Source organism: Monodelphis domestica, chromosome 7 (genome assembly GCF_027887165.1).
Source record: "Monodelphis domestica isolate mMonDom1 chromosome 7, mMonDom1.pri, whole genome shotgun sequence".
NCBI classification, from domain to species: Eukaryota; Metazoa; Chordata; class Mammalia; order Didelphimorphia; family Didelphidae; genus Monodelphis; species Monodelphis domestica.
In genome coordinates this window covers 76347601-76370886 of record NC_077233.1, presented here as the reverse complement: position 1 = coordinate 76370886, position 23286 = coordinate 76347601, and the positions used below count along the sequence as shown (strand labels likewise).

At 36.6% G+C, this 23286-nt stretch overlaps 1 protein-coding gene across 9 annotated transcripts in view; it reads right to left on the bottom strand.

Annotated features, from left to right (window-relative positions):
- Positions 1-23286, bottom strand: part of COBL (cordon-bleu WH2 repeat protein) — a 345155-nt gene that overhangs the window by 188587 nt on the left and 133282 nt on the right. For 6 of the 9 annotated variants that reach the window (XM_007500391.3, XM_056804833.1, XM_056804830.1 and 3 more), the window contains 2 exons: positions 20040-20131; positions 16485-16559 (listed from right to left, as the gene is read on the bottom strand). In XM_007500391.3, the coding sequence (XP_007500453.2) occupies positions 16485-16559; positions 20040-20131 (167 nt within the window). The remainder of the gene's footprint in view (positions 1-16484; positions 16560-20039; positions 20132-23286) is intronic. The other 3 variants (XM_056804831.1, XM_056804832.1, XM_056804835.1) reach the window with 1 other exon arrangement.

The window sequence follows — 23286 nt, the reverse complement described above, 5'->3', positions numbered from 1 at the left end:
GGAGTGGAAGTTCTAGCCTGGGATAAATGTGGGAATCTGGCACACTTCTAAGAGGTTGATAAAGCCCAGTGCCCCTCTGGGTTTAGAATGAGTCAATTGAATTCTAATTTAAATAAGAACACACAAAGAATCAGTTCTAAGTTGCTGTGGATGGTGAAAGTTAGGTTTAATCTTGTAGCAAATCTTAACCTTGGAACATATCCATTTTCCTAGGGGTGTCACAAACCATTGGGCACTGGAGACTGGGCCAGGTTGATCCAGTGTGGCCTTGCTATAAAAGAAAATGTTTATTTTTATATTTTTTTATAATGGTGTCCTATAGATTGGAATATTTTCTTTTTCACCTTTATCTTCTTTTATTTGCTATTCTAATTTTGTTGTATTTTAGGTGACCTGTAAAACACCATAGCACCCTCCCTGGAATTACTTCCCATTCCTCAAAGTGTTGGGATGGGTTCCAAGAGAATGAAATTATTTCTCATCCTCAGGATCCTAGGGATAGCCCTAAGGAGATGGAAGTTTTAATCAAGGTCACTGAGCCCCCACTGGTGTGTTCCCATTGATTAACTAGTTGTTACTAATTAGCTAGTTGGAGTTAATTAGCTAGGAGTATTTAATAAGGTGCTATATAATAAAAGGAGCTTTGGTCCTGAAAATGTTTGGGGACCCACCGTCCCACAAATATTTACCTAGTCCAAGGAAAAACAGGCTCAAGCTTGAAAAACACATCTGACAAAGAGATAGCTCACAGATCTTGGTCATAAAGAAGCCTTTTCACCTTACTTGAGCCCTCATGAAAGGACTTATGTTTGACTAAATCTGTAACTCAAACAGGCTTTCTCATTTTATAAAGATATTAGAGCACAAAACATCAAATTAGGTTTAATAATTAGAGTTGTAGGTTTTGAAAAACTCTTCTTACAGAGTTATACTTTTTTTCAGTTATATCCTTGCATCTTTGCTCATTTATACAGTTCTGATTTTCCAAAAAAACAGGCAAAGAACTGGCCTCCCTTCTCTTAAACATCTCTTCCATCTTTTCCAGCTATCTGTTGTACCTTTCTGTACTCTTTTAACTCCACACTACATTATACCGAATCTCAAATATATCAACATGCCTCATAATGATGAAAGTACAAAGAAGATGACCAGTATCAACACTTCTACATTCAGTGTGATTCTATATGGAGACTGTGGTCCAATAGAAAGGGAACTGAAATAAAATTCTGGGTCTACTGTTTGTGTGACCTTGTAAAAAATCTCTTAAGATCAATAAACCTCGGTTTTTTATTTGTAACAATTTAGGAGTTGGACTTTATGACCTCTGAGGTATTCTCTAACTCTAGATCTCTCATCCCATCTGGTACACCTCTGCTCCTATCCAATTATATGATTCTTTACTATATCCATTTGTTACCTAAGGAGATCCTATCTGTAAATCAGACAATCTACCTATAGAGGGGTACAAAGATGTGATCTTTCTGGTGTAAGAGGAGAAATTGTCATAGGAAGAAGCTTAGTGTTTATTTCTGCCTCCAGTAAGCCCTCTAGCATCATTGATCCTCAGTTTGTTTAGATGTAAAATGGGGGAGAGAGGTATAAATAAAACATATCTTACAGGGTTGCTGTGAGACTGAAAAGAAATAATTTACAAAAAGCACTTTGTAAACCTTAATGCATAATATTGTGAGCTATTTTTATTATTATCATTGTGGTGTCAGAAACATTCATTTCTCATCATTCATCATAAACTAGAAACCTTTTTCATCTTAGAAGAGTACTTTAGCCTTGGGTTATAGTATGTGTTATCATCCCCCATAGAACACAAGCTCCTTGAAGGTAGGGGCTGTCTTTTATTTCAGGCATATTTTTATTCTCATTTTGATGTGGGAATGTTTGTCACATCTTAAGCACTTAATAAATGGTTTGTTGGCTCAGAGGAAGGGTAGTCCCATTGGGAAATTCCTTCAAGATAGTCAGTCAAGAATGTGAGGATTCTAGAAATCATGTCCTATGGAAAATGGGTGAATGGTTATATATATTCTGTTGTTTGGTCAGAAATCAAAGTCAAACTTGTTGCCTCTAGTCTAAAATCTCCATTCTCCTTAGTACTAAAAAAATCAGCGCATTTCCCTTTTCCAATTCTACAGAACCTCTTTCAGATACCTTGATGATCTTTCAAAGACCACATGCGTCGATTCTTTCAATACTTGAGGCGGGTACTCATTTGGACCTGGTGATCTAAACTCAACAAAAGCTCTCTTGTTAGGAAATGGGAGTGAAATAGGCAATCTTCATACAACAAAGAAGCTAACTGTTTCATTTAGGGTTAAACTATGAGCCATCAACTCCTAAGTTTGTAACTTCAGTCCACCCTCTGACCAAAGTATGTATCCCATAAAGAATAGCCCTGAGTCAATGGTAAGGTCATAAACAGAAATCCTAAGGACCTGACTCATCCACATGCTTTGTAACCACTAGGAAATAGCTAATTATCATTTGTAATTCCTCTGATCCCAAGAGAATTGGAATGGGAAATTGCATGAAGGGAACTGCAATATTTATTTTTAAATTATTGAATGGTTTGGACACTTCCACAGAGAGAGAAAGAGACAGCAGACGAGGGTTTATGAATGTTACCTGTAGAAGTAATTTATTAACTTTATTTTATAAAATATTATCTCTCTCTCTCTATGTGTGTGTGTGTGTGTCCATGCATATAAAATGGACTATACATACATATGCACATATGTATTTAAATAAACCATAAGATTTGACATTGGAAGAAACTTTAGATATCCAATTCTCATATTACTGATGAAGAAACCAAAGGTCACAGAGTAGAAATGACTTGTTCACTAAGAAGCAATAGAGTCAGGATTTAAATCTAGCTCCTCTGACTCTAAATTCAAAGCTCCTGCCACTATCACAATGTCTCTCTTATAGCTTAAGAAAAGAAGCCATACCAGGCCTCTAAGTGACTTTTCCTCCTAGCTTTTTAATGAATTCCAGGGCTACAGAGTTCATTGAAACATATAAACAATTGGGACACTAAGCTAAGTGCCCAAAGCTGACCGGAGAACTGCAGCTGCTAATAGCACAGGTAGGGGTCACGGAAATAGACTGTTTTCCCATGGGCATAGTCTACGGGGCTGAGTTCCTACATCTCAACTTCCCTGGGAAAGAGCTTCTTAGTTTCAAGAAATTCCTCAGATTTCCTGAGCAATTTCCACAATCAAATGTGAGTTGAGATCTCAGAGCGCCAAGCTAAGCCTGGCTTTAAGAAAAGCTAGAGAAAATGGCTCTGGTAGAAATAAAGATTCCCTGGGACTCCTCTTTCAATAATAATAGAGAAAAGAAAAATTAAAAAAGATGATTTTCTTTATATTCCTGCCCCAACCCCATCCAACACATAACTAAGTAGCTTTTCAGGAATTACAATCAATCCCCTATTGTTGGCTATCACTGAGGGGTTAAAAAAGGGCAACCTGTTTCCATAAAATCCCCATGTTAGTAGCAGATATATTTATAATGAAAATGATATTAGCATTTTGGAGTATAGCACTTTCCTTAAGGAAACCATCGTTCTCTCCATTCTCCATTATCTCCTGTCCAGAGTAACATACTACAGGCAAACGTTAATGCATATAAGTTACTTAACTTCCTTTCCACCGTACTCAGGATAAATACGTATTGGATAACATCTGGCTCATACTCATCTTGGAATCTCACTCCCGTCTCCCCTGCTGCTGTAGCGCAGTCATATGTTCCATTTTTGAACCTTAAAATCAACACACACCATGCCTGAACATGATTCTTAGGTTTGGATTTTCTACTTAAGAAAAAAAAAATCTGCATCTCAGTTAGTGTAATTACATGACATATAATTAGTGCTGATGAGTAATTTCATACATAATAGTATAAATTACCACATTTCTAGCTCCATTTGAAGGGTAGAGTGGCAGCTTAGAATAGTGGATAGAATGCTGCTGGGCCAAGAAGCTTGGTTCAAATCCTGCCTCTGGTTTTAATTATTGTGTGGCCCTGGGGGAATCCATCCATCAATGGGGTTTGGGGGGGTGGTAGGGAAGGAGGAAGGAGAAAAAAATATTTATCAAGCACTTGCTATATGCCAGGCACTGTGCTTAGCACGTTGTAAATATCCCATTTAATCTTCACAACAACTCTGCAGGGCAGGTTCTATTATTGTCCTCATTTCATAGATGAGGAGATCACATCAGAGGTTCAAGTGACTTACTAGGGATCACATAACTAGTCAGTGTTTGAGGCTGAATTCAAACTCAGATCTTCCTAACTCCTAGCTCAGTGTCTCCGAGTTGCCTCAATCAATAACCTTTCATTAAACATTTACATTGTGACAAGTGCTAGAGATACAAAGATAAAATGAAATATTCTTTGAATTGAAATAACTTTTAACAGGAGAGCTCATATGTACATCTATGCTAATGCTAAATACCCCTAATTTGGGGGCACTACAGCTGAGGGAATTGGCAAAGGGGTCCTGTGGTCAGAAGCTGTTACCTGAGCTGAGGAAAATCAGGGATTGGAAGAGGTGCAAAGGAAGAGAGTGTGAGTCCTAGGCATGGGTGGCCAGGGACTGGAGCATCCTGAGTGGATTTGATGGACAGCAAGGAGGCCAGCAATGTAATGTTGAAAAGGTAGCTTAGAGGCAATGTGTGTGTAGTCATTTAAATGTTATTTAACTTCAAAAGCCTCTTGGCAAGCCCAGATCTAATGACTACGTCTGAGATGAGTTTCATTGAGCTCTGAATTGAGACAGATTCACTAGGTAAGGGAGCTATTTGCCTGCATGGAATCACAGGTTCTTATTTCTAATGAAAGGAAGGGGGGACACTAAAATTGGGAGTCAAGATGTCATGGACCCACCAAGCTGGGGATGTGGAAGTTAGTTGACCACATCACCATGGCAATTCAACCAGCAGGGAAATTGTGCTGCATACCTGGGGCAGTTGTGGCTCATCTTATACCCCAAGATATACTATTTGGGACCCAACTGGGGGTGGGTGGGCAAGAAAGGAATAAACGTTGTTTTAAGATTTTTGTCAGGGACTTCTTTACTAGCAACAATGCAAAGATCCAGAACAATTCTGAGAGACTTAAGAGAGAGAACACTATCCACATCCAGGGAAAGAACTGTGGGAGTAGAAACACAGAAGAAAAACAGCTGCTTGATCACATGGTCGATGGGGATATGATTGGGGATGTAGACTCTAAACAATCACCCTCATGCAAATATCATTAATATGGAAATAGGTCTTGATCAATGACACATGTAAAACCCAGTGGAGTTAATTGCATGTTGGCTAGGGGAGGGGGCCAATTAATTAATTAAACAAAAATATATTTTTATCAGGGAGCTTCTGAGACCCCAAAGAACTTGGTTTTTATCTCTTTACCTAAGGCTTTTATCTACTTTTAAATTCCAGAATTATTTTCAACCATCTAGGCAAAGGCTTTTATCTACTTTTAAATTCCAGAATTATTTTCAACCATCTAGGCAAAGGCTTTTTGGCTGAAGCATTAGAATTGTTTTTTTTGATAAGAAGGGAGTTTGCTTGACCCTCTGACTAAGCTATTCATTCCATCAGATGTGCAATAGTAAACTGGCCATAAGAGAAACTAAGTTGAAATCTTGGTTTCTTTACTATTAAAAGATCTATGACCCTGGACAAGTCATTTTACCTCCTGATTTAGGTTCCCAGTTGGTAAAATGAAGCATTTGAACTCACTGAATGTCCAAGTTCCTTTCAGGTCTAACCCTTTATGATACAACTTAATCATATCTATTGGTCAAATCAGAAGCAGATTTTTAAAAATCTTTTTTTTTAAAAGAGAGATTAAGGAACAATTTCCAGATGTCTCATATGTTTGCAAGAGCAAAAGAACTGGACAGAAATGAATATTGTGATCTAGGAGTAGCCACCCGATACATTTTAGAATGTATTAAAAGTTTACATTTGTTTTTCTTTTGACTGGATAAAGTGTAGCCTTTGTTCAGAGGGTCCTCACAGGCCAAAGTGTTGGCATTATGAAAAACTCCACAAATATCCACAGCATGAAGCATCTACTATGTGCTGGGCACTGGGGACCCAAACATAACATTCTACACCATCAGTCATGCCTGCGGCCATGTGATTTTCCCACTATAAGCCTGGGCTCTTGTGAATAATCCAGGCATCATTTTTATACCCTACTTGTTGATGGTCTCCAGACTTGCAATCAGAAAAGCAGTCAACATGAAAAACTACTTTACTGACTGGACACAGGTGTGAAAGGAAACCCGGGACATTTTCCCCTCCATTAGATGCCCCCCACCCACACCTCACCAACTTGATAGGAGCCTTCTAGATGATAAGACTTTGACTGGAGTTAGAAAAATCTAAGTTGGAAATGTGTGTGGCTGTACTTTTAAAATATCTTTCCCCCAAATTGATTTATGACATAAACAAGCCCCACATTAGAGACACATGCGGTTCAGCACTTGGATATGTTTTCTTGACCTTGATTTATGAAAACATCAGGACCCCCAAAATAAACAGAACTAATTTTAGCTCTTCCTGGGTATGACGATCAGGTTTCAGCTGGATTAGCTGTGCTTGTGTAGACACTGACACCGTGTGGCAAGAGCATCCCACAGGTCCAGCTATACCTCGATAATCCTTCTGAAGCACAAACAGCTAGTTTTTACAAATGGTGAAACATATATTTTCTGGGAAGGGTCTGCTGGCATTTCAGCCAGCAGGGAAATATTTCAAGTGGTACTTCTTTGACAGTCTATTTTTCTATAACTTTACTTACAACTCTTAAAACTGCAGTATTCTATTTCTGAAGGATTTCCCTGGAGCACGCAGTTCCTCACATATGTCCCATAGCAATCAATCGACAGTGTCTAAGGTTAAGCCTTCCACCCTAACAACAACCAGTGCCCTCCAACAATTACAAAGCTGCTATGGTGGGACATATCTCAAACTAGAATAAAAATACCTTCCTTTAAGGTATTTTATTAATATATAAAATTAAAATTATTATATTAATATAATATAAAGTAAATATAATTTATTTTGAGGGAATTAACAATGGAAATTAAGTCCCAAACCATTAAGAATAAATACTTTCATCCACAAAAATCTGATTTACATATTTATAAGATACCTTTCTAGAACTATTATAGATTTTCATAGGAATTATTTTCCGCCCCAAAGTTCTGAGAAATAGAGTTTTAGAGTGGGGAGGAAGCTCATCTAGTCTAACTTCCTTTACAAAAGAGAAAACCAAAGCTCAGATATGTTAAGCCACTTGCCCAAGGTAGTAAGTGGCTGAGGCAGAATTCAGATTTAGGTCTTTTGCATTAAATCCAACCCTATTTCAACTAAGAAAATGAGTAAATGAGAAAGAAAGGTGTTCAAAGAGAAAAAAAAAACCCAAACCAGTTTAAATCTTCCTAGACAAGTATTTTTTAAAGAAGGAAAGGGTTTCAAAATTCCTAAGATCTCCTAAATTTTAAGAAGACATAAAATTTTCATTATTTAGATTGTTAGCTAACATTTATGATAACTTTATGAGACATAATTGACATTAAGTTAGAGAACAGTTGCTCATCTCTGTCTATAGGATGAGCTTCTTCATCGGGAGTTCCTAAATCAATGAAGTTGTGGGTCTTATAATGTTCACCTCTTAGGGGCAGCTGGGTAGCTCAGTGGATTGAGAGCCAGGCATGGAGATGGGCGGTCTTAGGGTCAAATCTGACGTCAGACACTTCCCAGCTATGTGACCCTGGGCAAGTCACTTGACCCCCATTGCCTAGCCCTTACCACTCTTCTGCCTTGGAACCAATATATTATTGATTCCAAGATGAAAGGTAAGGGATTTTATTAAAAAAATCATAATAATGTTCACCTCTCCTCTACCCACCTACCCTCAAATGAACAAACCAGATAGTAAAATGAGAGACAGCATGAAAGAGCGGATTAAAGCTGGCCAAGTTCTCAGCTCCACCTGAGTTGAAATCTACTCCAGATAACCACAGGTTGTGTGAACTAGACCAGTAACAACTTTTAATCTCCCTTTCTCAAATGACTCTGAGATTCACTTGGTTAAAAAAAATCACCAGTAAGTCTTATAGAGAGTTAATATTAATTTTATAATACATTTTTGATAATGTAGAGTCATCTTTTCATAGGAGGGAGGGAAGGAAAATTTATGAAAGATCTAGTATGTGTGCTAAATCCTTTACAAATATTAAAATTTTAATAAAATTAAAGGACTCCTGGAGAAGGTGGCTGGGCAAACTAAGAGGCAGAAGTGAGGAGGGCAGGCATTCTAGGAATGGAAGACAACTAGCATAAAGATAATGAGAGAAGAGATGGAACACCATGTGTGAGGCACATCAAGTGGGTCAATGTGTCTTAGCCATAAAGGGATGAAAGAGAGTAATGTGTAACAAACCTGGAAAGATAGGAGGGTGGGGGTGGGGGGAGATATAAAGATTCAAATTATCTAACAGGGGAGTTTATATTTGATCCTGGAGGTAACAGGGTGGGGATGTGACACCGTCAGACCTATGCTTTTGGCATCCATGGGGAAGGCAGTCTGAGCAGAGAGAGAGTGTTGAAGTAGGCAGGCCAGTTAGGAAGCTGTTGCAGTGAAATAGGCCACTGGAAGACCAAGATCTAATCTAGGATGATAGCTATGTCAGTGCAGAGAGGAGGACATATTCAGGAGAAGTTGTGGACTAGAAATAAAATTTGGTAACTGATTAGTAGCATGATTAAGTAAGAGGGAGAAGTGAGAACATATGTAAATTTGGGTACTTGGGAGGAGAGTTACCAAGAACAAAAGATTGCAAAACATTTATTTGCTCCTTATAAAAATGTATTTAATTCAGTTTGGCAAATGCAGCCTTAAAATAATGAAAAGTTATTTTTTAACAAAGAAAATAGAAAGAATTTGTCATACTCATCCATTTCAAATAAAGCATAAACAGGGATGGATGGAGTGTACTCAAAAAAAGGGGGTGCGGTTTGTTATGGAGGATATCTATGGCAGGGCAAATGGAAGAAGGATTCCCTATGGATGGGGAAGTATTCCAGAGGATATTTTGATTGCAACCTGTCCTAGAATACTGTAGGACATTCTAGATAAGATCCACAATCACTCAAAAGAGACTGATGCAATAGAAGGACTGTAATAGAAGGATCTTGAGAAGGGGAACAGAGGGAATGGAAGGAGAGAGGGAAATGGAGAGAAGAGAGCCAAGTCTTGTCCTCCTGAAAGAGGGAATATGTCTCCTCAGAGAATAGTTCTGGGAGATGGAGGACACCCACTGTCACTTCCCTTCAGAAACTTTGGGTCACCCCACTATCAAGGAGAGATGATGTTCCTTGGGTTAGGCAGTTTGGATCCCTGTGATCCTGAGCTAGCCTTCCCCTTTTGGGGAGAGATGTGATTCTCCCCAAATCTTCTGTCCCCTTTCATAGTGTAAGAAACCAACCAGACCTAATTCTAAGTAGTAAACAATTTATTTGGGTTTATACAGGGAAGAAGAGGTAGGGGTGTCAGTCAAGGAAAGTGGGGAGTAGGAAACCCTAACAATGGTCCCTTCTGACAGACTGGCTCCCCAAGTTCTCAGGGTTCAAGGCTGGGTGCCTTGAACCCTCCTCTAGCCAGCTTCTGGTTGATCCCTATTCCTCAGCTAACTAGCTTTTAATTCAGGAGTCTAGGAACAGTTCAGAGAGAGAGAGAAATCTCAGGGAGAGAGAGAGAAATCTTAGTGAAAGATCTGGATGGCTCTGGTCAGCATGAGTCCAAATCCAAAACCCCCTTGAGAATTCTGGTAGCTGTTCTTGAAGAGTCTTAGTGGAGGTGTTTTGGGGTTCCAGAAGGAATAACAGATCCCATACAGATGGGCTATTTCTCAGCTTCCAGGAAAACCTCCTTTCCTCCACCTCCCAGGCTGGAAGACTGTTGACAGTTGGAGCTTCTCTCTCTCTGCCTCTCCTCTGCTGCTCTTCAGCTGATCTCTCCTCTTTCTTATATTACACTGATCTATCTAAACAGTCAGGAAAAACCAGACAGATGAAGAGTGTTTAATGTCCAGACACAAAGCTGTACGTATAGCTCACTGATTTGGTCCAATATCTCATCAAAGGATGCTGTAAGTTCTTCCAGGTCTTTTCATATTATATGGACAGCAGGATAGGACTTAAGTAGTCCATGTGCTACTCATTTTCCAAACATGTATCTCCTAGATATCTGTTAAAGCACTTCCCACACGGAAATCATTATTTTTAATGCGCTACAACTTATTTTTGCCCATCATACATCTTTCCATCTCCTTTTGGCTGACTAGAAATCTGTACCACTGATCTATCCATAACAATTAGATTCTGAGTCCATGGAATTACTTAAGTAGAGAAGGATTTTCATGCTCATTAAAAAAAAATAAAGAACTTAAGTTATCAGGTTCAGTTTATTGTTGAGAGCATTGCACTAATAGTCAACAGATCTGCATTTAAGACCCAGGAAGGCAGAATGAAAAGGGCATTGGTCCTGAGGCAAGAGGGCCACCTCAGACACTGAACATTTGTTCTGATGTGGAAAATATCATAAACTCTCATTAGAAGAGATGCTTTTTTGGGTCTCTTCCAGCTCTAGATCAATGATTTGGGATCCAAAGAAAGGTGAAAAAAACCTACCTGTACCAAAATACTTATAGTAGCTATTTTAGTGGTGGCAAAGAACTGGAAACTGAAGGGCTGGTCATCAATTGGGAGATGGCTGTGGTATATTGTAATGGAATACTCTTGTGCCTTAGGAAATATTGGAGAGTATGAATTCAGAACAACCTGGAAAGACTTATACCAAGTGATGCAAAGTGAGGTGAGAAGAATCAGGATAACTTTGTATACAATAATAATGTGTGACAATCAACTAAGTCATTTACTTAATTATCAGTAATGCAAGGATCCAAAGCAAAGCAGTGGAAAGTTCCAAGGGACTCATGAAAGATTATCCACTGCCAAAGTAGGAACTGAAGGAGTCTGAATGCAGATTGAATCTTACCATTCTTCACTTTCTTTTCTTTATGAATTTTTCTCTGGGTTAAGTGATATATGTCTTCTTTCACAACATGAATAACATGGAAACATGTATCACATGAGAACATTTGTATAATTTATGTCATTTTATCTGCTATTTTGGAGAAGGGGAAGGAAAGAATATGGATTGCAAAATGTCATAAAATGATTACTGAAAACTGTATTGATATGTAATCTAGAAAAATATAACAATAATAAAATTTAAAACAATTTTAAAAAATGATCCTATGATCTGTCATAATGGGGAAAACTTTGGGCAAGTCATTTCCCTTTCCTGAATCTCATTTTTTTCATAAGTAAAATGAGAGGGTTGGAGGAGATAATCTTTAAAGTTGGTTCCAGTTCAAATACTCTATTATTTACTTGAGCTATAAGAAGGCCAAGTTCACTAACTGGAGTTGCTCAGATAATTTATTCAAGTATTAAAAACAGCCCATTTTTATAGACACCAGGCTATCCACCTAGTTTTACTCCCTATTAGGCAAAGAAAGGAATGATTCCCCTGGACCATGCAAGGACAATCTATAAGATGAATATGTTGCATAAAATTATATGGATTATATTATATATTATTATTATATATATATTAATATATTATTATATATATTATATTATATATATTATATGGGAAAGGATACTTCAAATGCTCATTTGGTTATAAAATTACCACCACATTATGAATCAACATTCAAGTCACTTGGAATTGAATGGCGCATATTGAATTTTGTTTCACAAAGATTAGTTAAGCTCCTACTATGTGCAAGGCTCTTTGATGGTCACTAATGATTCTGTTGTGATCAGCTGAACATTTATCAGATCTTTACCATATGCCACCGACTCTGCTAGATGTTTGAAATATAAAGACAAAAACCAAAGCTTCAATCACCAAGAAATTTAAATCATTCTTAGTCAAATCATTCTACTCACATGGAAAATTTATAAACAAAAAATGTGTGTGTGTGTGTGTGTGTGTGTGTGTGTGTGTGTGTGTGTGTGTGTGTCCTTGAACCAGGCCAGATTGTTGGCTTCAAAACTACTTGAAATTGCAAATATAACAAGATGCATTTCAACATATGCTATTTACACAATTCAATATGAAGCTTATACCACTGATTATTATAATAAGGATCTCTAGCTATAATTATCACCACACATAATCAGTTGTAATTATCACTACACTTAAGATTAGGTTGTCACATTGGGAAGAGAGTTAAATGAAGCCACAAACACAATGATGAAGACTGAACATACCAATGGAGAAGAGTTACCACATGCTGGGGTTGTACATGTCAGTAATAAAATAAGAAGTCTGATAAAAATTCTTCATTAGGGTTTCCACTGCCATAAAAATGTATTAAAGTTCTTAATCTGGGAAGATGCAGATCATTGAGGGGTCTCTGGATATATCTGGGAGGTCTATGAACTTGAACAAATTACATATTTATTTTCATTAACCTGTAATTGAAATTTAGCAATTCCTTCAATTATTTAAAAAGAAGAGAAATTGTTAGAAGGGTTCCATAGGCTTCACCAGACTGCCAAAAGAGTCTATGACAAAAAATTTAAGAGTCTCTGGTACAGAGAAAATGGCCTAGCAACATGGTTCCCTGGCCCTGATACTATCAGTATGGTGCTTCCCTAGCTTAGGTCTTTCTCACCCACAATGACGAGGCAAACTTTTAGCACATTTTTCTTCTTTAGGGATATCAATGCCAAGTAAATATCCTGATTTTCAGGTTTTAAATGCATTTAGTCATTCTCTCTGTCTTTAGTAGGACTGGTAACCTACCATCATATACAGAAAATAGTGCTATAGTTATAAGAATAACAAGAATATGGTTGCCACCATCTAGTTAAGGCTTGCACACTATATTTCAAGACTTCAATCTTATGTTGTTATTCCTTCCTTCCTTCCTTCCTTCCTTCCTTCCTTCCTTCCTTCCTTCCTTCCTTCCTTCCTTCCTTCCTTCCTTCCTTCCTTCCTTCCTTCCTTCCTTCCTTCCTTCCTTCCCTTTCCCCTCCTTCTCTCTCTCTCTCTCTCTCTCTCTCTCTCTCTCTCTCTCTCTCTCTCTCTCTCTCTCTCTCTCTCTCTCTCTCTCTCTCTCTCCTTCCATATTAAAATTAATACTATGTATTGGTTCCAAGGCAAAAATGTAGAGAGGGCTAGGCAATGGGAGTTAAGTGACTTGTCCACAGTCATACAATTAGGAAGTATTTGAGGTCAAATTTGAACCCAGTACCTCTTGTCTTGAGGTCTGGCTCTCAATCCACTGAGCTACCTTCCTGCCCCTTAGACTTATTTTCAAATAAAACAAATCAAGTTAAAACAATCTAAATTTGGTTCTAAGATGAGCAAGGAAAATGTTGGCTCCTAAATTTCCAGTCTTTAGTCCCAATTTTAGAATTCAAATGAAACAGGAAATTAAAATAGCTAATCAAAATGAGACAGTGTTAGAAGGGGTCAAGAAAGGTCAGTCTTTGCTGTTGTTTTCATGTAAAACTTAAAATAATGTGGTCCAGGTAAATCAGTGTATAAATTGATGTGGCGGTGAAATCCCATGTCTTAATTTTGAACCCTTCAGAGCAGTGTTCTAATACTGAGCTTCTCTCAGGAAAAGGGGCATGCAAATTCAGATGTTCACATAAACATTAAGAATGAACCCCCAAAAAACATACTTTAGGAGTCTGGCGATTATAACAATCTGAAGCACCTATCCAGGAGATCTGAGGGCTTCCCTTACTAAAAGACTTTGCTAAGGTCCTTCAAATTGAGGCTGCTGTACATGGCAGGACAACAGTGATAAAGAATGAAAAATACAAACTTCATTTGGTGGTTCTGTCTCTATGATGCTAGAAACACTGGGTCCCTTTTGTGTTTTGGTATTGTGATGAAACAGGGTCTTCTGTGTTCCTGCCTTGCTCATTTACTCCCCTCTGACGAAAACTCTCTTTGCCTCTTTAGTATGGCACTATAGAAATATAATATTTATTTTCAAACCCTACAGATTCATTCCATCACTACATTTTATAACAGTGTAGTTTAGAAGTGTATTATGAAGAAAAGTACATTATGATCATTTACTGTTAAGAAACATTTTCCCTTTAAATGCTTGTTACTGGGAAGTATTTTTCTGGGATGATTGATAGAATATAATGAATCACCAATTCCTTAAGATGGCTTAAAATTAGGAGCTCGTCTAGTCAGATAACTGACAATTTAAACTTGCCTTACTAGAACTCCATTTGGAATAAATTGCATCTAAATGCTAATTGTTATGACTAGAGACCTTGAGAATCCCATTTTGGGTTTTCCCCAGCTCTCTCCTGAGCTACAATTCTGCACCACTAACTGCCTAATGGGCCTTTTAAAACTGGATATCCCACAGGTGCTCAAACTCAACATGTTCAAACCAGAATTATCTTTCCTCCATTCCCTCCACTCTTCCAAACTTTCCTGTTTGTATGGAATGGACCACTAGAAACCCTCCAATTACCCAGGTTTACAACCCCCAAGTTCTCTTGATTTTTCTTTACCTTTTATCCCCATTTGATCAGTTATTCCATCTTGTTCATTCCATCTCTACATTTGTCACACATCCCTTCCCTTCTTGCTATTCACAGTGATTAAATCAAGTTCATCTCATACTTCCCAAAGTGGTCTCTCTACCGAGGGACTTTCCTATTTCTAATTCATCTTCCACCACAGAATGGTATTCCTAAAGCATGGTTCTATGTCACTTCCCTACTCAAAATGTCCAATATAGCCCTAGGATCAAATAAAAATACCCCTGTTGCCATTTAAAGCAATTCCACAATGTATCTATAGTCTACCCTTCCAGTCTCTCTCTCTCTCTCTCTCTCTCTCTCTCTCTCTCTCTCTCTCTCTCTCTCTCTCTCTCTCTCTCTCTCTCTCTCTCTCTCACTCTCATCTCTGTCTGTCTGTCTGTCTCTCCCCTCCTCTTGCCATTTCCTAACCACAAAGTTTCATCTGTCTCCATCCTTTTAGACAACCTACATGTGGATGACAGTCCTTCCTCATCTCCACTTCTTAGAATCCCCATCTTCCTTTAAAGCTTAGCTCAAGTATCACCTTGTATGCAACCCTTTCTTGATCCCTCTCCTCCTTGTACCTTCCACATGAGAATTTACATTGTATTCACTTGTACATAGTTTGTACTTATTTCTATGTGTCCATGTTATTTCCCTCCAATAGAATATAGGCTCTTTGAGGGCAAGGATTCTTGCATTTTGGGGTTGTCTCTCCAGCACCTAGCACAGTGCCTTGGCATACAAAGGCATTTAAGAAATGCATATTTATTGGCTTATTTATAAGAAAAGAGATAATTCTATAGTACTTTTACACTTCAAGGACTAATCTCATTGAGAGAGGCATTCTCTCTCTGCATGTGCACATGTATTCATGTTTACATGTATGTAAGCGCACACACTTGTCTTGTTGATTAACCGATTGTGTCCTCGGTTCTTCTTGTTCGTTCTTTCCTGTAAAGCCTCCAAGAACCCTATCCAATATGCAGGATGATCATCTTCCCGCTCTTCAAACATTTCCCAGGTACCACGTCTCTTCCTCTGGCTCCTACTAAATGACTGCATGCAGCTAGATTCTGGTTGGTTTAAATTATAAATGCCATGAAAAGGTTGCATGTATTCAAATTTGCACCATTTAAAATTATAATTCCATAAAATAGGGTAAGTAGTTCTAGTCCAATGGAAATATGGAATACATTTAAAATAAGGTCACTTCCTTGGTTTGCTTATTTGCACTCACTGGGACCTAACTGTAAATACTCAGTTAAAATAAGGAAAGTCAGACTTCCTGAATGAGGAGCTCTGAACTGGATGCCTCATGGAGGGTGGGGAGGTGGTGGTAGAAGAGAACATGTCTGTAGGTTGACGTTCACACACCCAGTGAAAGCCACAGATGCTACAGGCTTCGATTTCCATTAAATATAATGAAGATAGCTCAGTGCAAAAATGCCCCTGAATCTGCTTGACTCTAACATCTAGTTTGGAAAGGTCAATATCCAAGTGCTTAGGACATTTCAGTAAGGAGTTCTATAGTTTGATTACAGTCTGCAATGCTAAAAAACTATCATGGGTCAGTATGTGTGTGTATGTGGTGGGGTGCTCATACATGTGTATACTAGGGACCCTTTAAACATTTTTTTTTATTTTTAAGTTTTTTTTTATTTTAAGTATTTTAAGTTAACAACCTGCAGCATGGCACTATTAAGTGATCTGCCATTTATTTTCCTTTTTCTCAGGTATGAAGGACAGTTCTAGAGGAGTGGTTAGCAATAAGCACCTTTTAGCAGGGTTAGTACTCACATTAAAGTTCTTTTCAGTGGTTGACTTTAAAATATCCTCATCACTCTCCACTCTTAGCATCCCATGCTGCTCAGCCTGGAAAAAGTAAGTTACCCATAGAATCATGTGAAAAAAATTAAAGATCTCAAATAAACAGTCAGCAAAATAATGAATAAAAGTACTATCAAAGTCCCAAACTACCAAAATTATTAAAGCCAGACACTCTCATGGGATCAGTGGGGACTAGCTCTTAATAAAAGGTTGAATTAAGAGATACCAATAAGCTCAAAAATTAGGGCATGACTACTACTTACTTGGCTAATATTTTAAAATTTGGAGCTCAAAGTTACTTACCCCTTTGGCATACAACTACAGTGTTTTGTTTTATTTTTTTTCCCTAGCTGCATTTAGCTTTCTATCTCTTCTTCTTTGTGAGTAAAGGAGCATCTTGCTCCATTACAAGTTGGCAGTTGGACTTGATGTCCCTGAGGTTCAAATTTTATGATTTGTCTTTTAAGGCAGCTTTTGCTGCTCCCATGACTCTGGAAACTTCTTCTAGGAGAAGGGGGAAATTTCTTTCCTTTATATTATCTTTCTCAAGAGTTCAATAAAGTATCATTGACAAGCCAACCAAGCTTCTGTTTTTTTTCCTCCAGCCAGTAAGAAGCTCATATTATACATATATGCTTTTTTTTTCTTACCAAGTTTTTCTTTCATCTGTATTAATGTAGAAAAACCAGAACCCTGGTTGGCTGCTCAATGATGATTTATTAAACTCCTGGGAAAAATGTTATAAATCAAAGAAATCTCCCCTTGGGGGCCATTCATTTTTTTCTGTTTAAGATATTAATTTAGACTTTTTTGTAAATTACCTAAGATTTCAAGTCTTCCCTTAAGACCAACTCATCATATTAAAGTAAAAAATAAAGAGATTATAGTAACTGATTGATTCAACTGCAAGGGAAGAGTCTGTCTGACTACTGTTAGCATATGGTCCATTACTTTGATAGTAGGATATTGAAAAATCTCCTCACAAACAACTTGGACCACTATATAGGTGAGAAATTAATGTTATTTTTTTGGCAATTACTGGGATAAATTATGAAAATTAATGTTGTCCTGGTTACCTTAAAAACAAAACAAAACTTTGGAACTCATTACCAGAATAGAACAAAAGAAGAGAGCATAAGGGAATTAGGGTCTTAGTGCAACAAACCACTGGCTGGTCCACCTAGGGCCGAGTTCTCTGTTTGGCTATTGTCCAGCTGACAATTTTGGTAAGACGAGAAAAGTTACAAAAGGTTACAGAAGCTCATCAAAAAGCAGGGAAAGAATTGTAGTAGGAAGAGCATTGTCCTCACAGTCAGAATACCTGGTTTAAGTCCTGGACTTTTCTCTTACTAGCCATATAACTTTGGGCAATTAATTCATTTAAGGTCTCTGGGCCTCTTAGTTAATTCTTTACCTGTAAAAAATGGGGATATTGTCTAAACTCACCACCTCAAAAGGCTATTTGAGCTAGTGGTACGGAATTTTGAAAGCACTCTAGAAATAAGAGCAGTTAATCAAATGAGATATTGGATCTAAAGTGCTCTTAAGCTTTCAAAGAGTCCTAGGACTGAGCTACATGATTATTATATTAACCTACTTTATAGAGTGTAAAACATTTTTGCTGGCCCAACAGTCAGTCAACACATGTACACAAAAGAGAATCAACACAAAAGAAGTGGGGAAAATAGAGGGAAATTAGTGGTATAAAGGGAGGAGAGCAAAAAACACAGCCAATAGGAAAAGATCAAACAAATTTTAAAATGCTAGCATCCATGTAGGGTGCTATAGAAGCAGAGGTATGCTGAAGCCAGCTTGAACTGGCTCACAAAAGCTGAATGTTAAATTTTTATTGTGAGCTTTTACACCTTGACAAAGCTACAACAGGGTTTGGTTTGATTTATTGTCTTGACTTTGGAAAGTGATAGATAGAGAGAATACTGATAATGCTGATTAAACTTGAAGGTGTGTTGCCTTTACATTTTTTCCCCCAGAAAGCCAGTTGTTAAATATTTATCAGTACACCCTTAGTTATAAGTTTTGTAAAGCATTCCACATATCATTTTATTTGATCCTCACAACAATCCTGAGAAGTAGGTATTTTTCACCATAACTATAATGTGTTTTAGAGCTGAAGAAATCAAGGGTTAGAGGGGTTAAGTGACTTGTTTGGGGTCACAAAGTTAAAGTGTCTGAGGCAGGATTTTAATACAGTATCACCTCTCCCCATGAAAGAAGCAAATAAAGGTTGATTCAATAAAAGTAAGAGCCACTCTAAATGAAAGAAAAAAAGAAAGAAGGCACGATTTAAACAAAAATAACAGAAAGAAGTTAATTAGTAAGATACCAGAAATACTGCCCATAGAAAAGGTAAAAGAGAACTTAATAGATATAAAGATTCAATAAATTTTACAAAAAATTTTTTTACAAATTTTATAAAAATTTACAAAATTTTTTTACAAATTTTACAAAAATTTACAATAAAATTTACAAAAATTCAATAAATTTTACAAAAATTTCTTCGCTATCTCTCATTTCTGTTTCCAATATAGTTAAGAAGAAATTTCTTTTAAAAACAATAAAGAGGAGAATTGGAAATGCTCCAATTCTCCCATCTCTTTGTCAATATAAGCTAATAAATTTGGGGCTTCAGTGAAATGAATGATGACTTTATTTTGATCTTTACAAGCTTTTTAATGCCTTGTTATTCAAAACCTCAACTGCTTATCATTGGGAAAAGTTAACTGCAAAACTGAGGTGTTAAAGAAAGCATCCAAGTGACCCCAAAGGTTTTATTTTGTTTTGTTTTTTGGTATTTTCTCTTTTGGTCTTTTTGACAAAGAAAAATGGGGGTAAATGAAAGCATAAATATTGAAGAAAATAACACAAGTTATACTGACTATAGATCATATATTTACCATGTTTCTTAGTTGTGAAAGCATTAATAGCTTAACATAGACCATAAGTGATACCACAAAACAAATGTGTTTCTTATGGAATTATCAAATCCACTCTTTAAAAAAAAATAAGCCATCTAGTGTGTGAGCATATTAACTTTGTAAAGTTTCACAACAATATTCCCAAAATGCAAAATTTTTAAATATTTAATATTATAAAAAATTAATGATATGGACTGTATTCCACACAAAAAAGGAAGCGTTTACTAGGCAAATATAATTCAATAATCAAAAAATTTTTCTTCAGACCTTGGTGCCTGGAGTCACAAATCAAGGGCTCTGGAGTTACATGATCACATTCTTTAGTTTCACAATTTAAAAAGGGAGGGTAAATTTTATACAAGCTCGATTCTAACACATAGGTGAAAAAACAAGATGTTTTCACACCTGGGGTTATTTGTGAAATCATAAATAAACTGATCTGCAAATCACATTTTATAAATTAGTTATAAGTTAATATATACCTCAAGGAATTACTTTTCTGAAAAATAAATAACTCTTTTTGAAAATTAAGAGAGTATAGAACATACAGTATTTATTTTGATTCAAGGAAAGGCAGCTGGGTTATTACCTTATTGCTTCTTTTACTGACTTTGAAAAACCCCAGAAATTTCTTCTTCTCTTTGTCCACAGCATCACTGCCCAATGATTTTCTAGAGGTTTCTGAAAATAATTAAATTATTGACAGTTATTTCTCATTAAATCCTGAAGATGTGGGACTTCATAAAATGCTAAGGTTTAAAAATGCAAGTTGGAGAGAAAAGAAAAACATGAAATTATGGTATTAATTGAGCTAGCTTGCATTAGTAGTTTAGTGATAGCTGTCTAATCCCTTAGAAACTTATTTAGGAAGGAATATAAATCTAAGCAGGATATTTTTCCCTATAAGTTAAACATCTTTAACAAAATTTTTTAGGAAAGGAATTTGAGGGGATAGGTAGGTAGGGGTGAATAGTGCTCTGCATAGAAATTTCTCAGACCCTAGGGACTATGGGAGGTGCCATGCTTCAGGAATTAAATATGGGATCAAAGAAGCTTAATTATAGAAGGTACAACAACACTTTCTATTTGGAAAAAAAAATCTGCTCCTCAGTTCAGAGAATAACACTGATGGTATCAGAAACTGTGAAATTAGAAACTTTCATGACCTACATTACCAGATCCATTACCAAATCTCTTCCCTGATCTACTTTAGTCTGAACAGTTTTTCTTCCATGATTATATTCTCTGGTGGGCTCTCTCTTTCTTCATCTCAGGGAAGTAGTGGAAAGAATGGCTTAAAATATCTTCTAATACTTTTGTCATCATAATTGGATAATCCTTGCCAAAAGTAACCGTGTTAAAAATTTTAAGCATTCTAAAATCCAATGGAAGATTTTAGATATTCAGCCTTTTTTTTTGTTAGGTTCTCTAATATTGCCAAAGGTACATGAGACTCCTCATTACTGTTAATATACTGTGATATGTGTGCAACAGATGCGCCAATATCTTGATTTGTAAGGCAAAGAACCTCTAGTTATTTCAACAGCTGAGCTTGGCTGAATTCTCCTTAGACCTTGGTGGCTGGAGCCTAAATCAAGTGCTTTGGAGCTATGAAGACAGCTTCTCTGTTTTCATAGTTTATACCATACTATAAAAATTCCCTATTAATATTGTATATAGTATTTCACAAAAAATCAAACCTTTATATTTCTATAGATCACACTCTGAAAGTGCTTTCTTAGTCATTTTATCTGAGTCTCACAATTCTCCTGGGAGGCAGAAAGAACAGTTATTATCCTCATTTTACTGAAGAGTAAACTAGGGCGAGCAGAAAGAAGGAAAAGGAAATGGCTTTTCTCGTAGGAGGCTTGCCTCTCTGCATGTTTATAGCAGCCAGAGCCTCAATCCACCAATTTGAGATTATTGTTTTAGAATTCAAATGATCAGGATGCTAACCTGCCCAAACAGGGTTAAGGGGTATTTTATCCCTGCCTCTATACCCCCTGGAATTCATGCCAGAAGTTAGAAGTGTTATGGGCACAAAGGAAAAAAAAATTGTTAGCAAAGTTAAAGTTCACGAACATCCCAGAGGAAAAGGCAAATGTGTACATTTCTAAAACCATTATCTGAATAGCACTAATGTTTTCACTATGAGCTCCTAATTTCACATATATATGTATAATTGCACAGGGAAGTCAGGAGCCTTTATGTCAATTCACCTAAAGAGAAAACAAATCATTCAAATTCCAATATCTTTTTTCAAGTTCTTTGGTTACAATCCCAACTGAATTTTCCAGGACATACAAAGAAAAAAGAGCTGCCACACACAAAAGTTTTATGAAAAAAAGTTATTCTAGTACCACAATGAAATAGTACAGTTTGAATCATTGTTTATTGTCCTGGACCAGTAAGTGTAGGGAATTTTCATGGACCAGTAAGTATAGGGAATTGTCAATAAGGAAACTCTATCAATGCATATTGCTACTCTTCAGCAACTTATGCCCTTAAAAAAGAAAGCCTGTGACTTATCCATTATGTGTCAGAATTAGGGTCTGGAGGTCATCTCTTCCTGATGATGAAACCTAAAATATGTTGCTTCTCAAGTACTAAATAGCTGCATCAATTATTTATTTAATTAATTAATTAAAAGAAAAAAAAAACCAGGATGGCACACTGGATAGAAAGGTGGCCTCAAGATCAGGAAGATTAGAGTTCAAGTCCTACCTCTGATGTATAATATAACCTTTTGGTGCGCCAGGTATCTCTCTAAAATCAAGTTACAGAGAAGGTCCAATCAGAATTAGTGAAAAGAGGTTCCTCATGTATGAGTTTTCTATACCAAATGCAATCAAAAGTTTGGTCTTCATCTCCATTTTTATTCAAACATGGAATCAAAGCTTAGAGAGAGAGAAGTGAGTCTTAGAGGGCATTGTAGACTACAATGCCCCCCCCCCCTTATTTTAAGGATGAAGAAAATTGAGATTGAGACAACTTATGTGACTTGTTTATTATCAAAGTTTGTTAGATTTATCAGTGCCTGGAACATAGTAGGCTCTTAATAAATGTTGATTGGGCAGACTAAATACATATGGATTTATTGAAATTGAATGATATAATTTGTTTATATGGATATATGACTGGGAGTTTTGGTTTTAAAAGATTGCTCTATTGCAAAAATGAATAATATAGAAATAGGTATGAGTGATAATATTTGTATAACCAAGTGTAAGTGCTTATTGGATCTGGGGGGAATAAAAGGGGGAAGGGAAAGAAACTGAATTATGTAAACATGGAAAATATTTTTTTAAAGATATATAACTTTAAAAAGCATTAATAATAAAAAATAAAATAAAAATAAAACTGAATGATATTTTATAAAGTTCACATATATATTTATAAATACACCCACAGCCACGAAGACACTCCATCTCTTGATTACTCCTGACATTTTCACTAATCTGAAATGCTTTCCATTTTAATCTCCACCTCTTGTCTTCCTTCACTTTCTTTAAGTCCCAGTGAAAATTCCACCTTCGATAGGGAGTCTTTCTTGATCCCTCTTCATTTCAGTGTCTTTGTTTGTATGTAGTAGTTTGTGGACACCTCAAGAACAAGGGTTGCTATTTGTCTTTCTTTGTAAACCCAGCACTTAGCACTATGCCAGGCATACGATATAATAGGTGCTTAATAAATGTTTAATGATTGACAAAATAATTGTCACAAAATAACTGACAAAATAATTTGATTGATGATTTAAAAAATAGTAAAATAACATGGAAACACTGTCCATGTAGGGTCACTCATTTATCCATTTAAAGAAACTTCCAGTGAGAAAG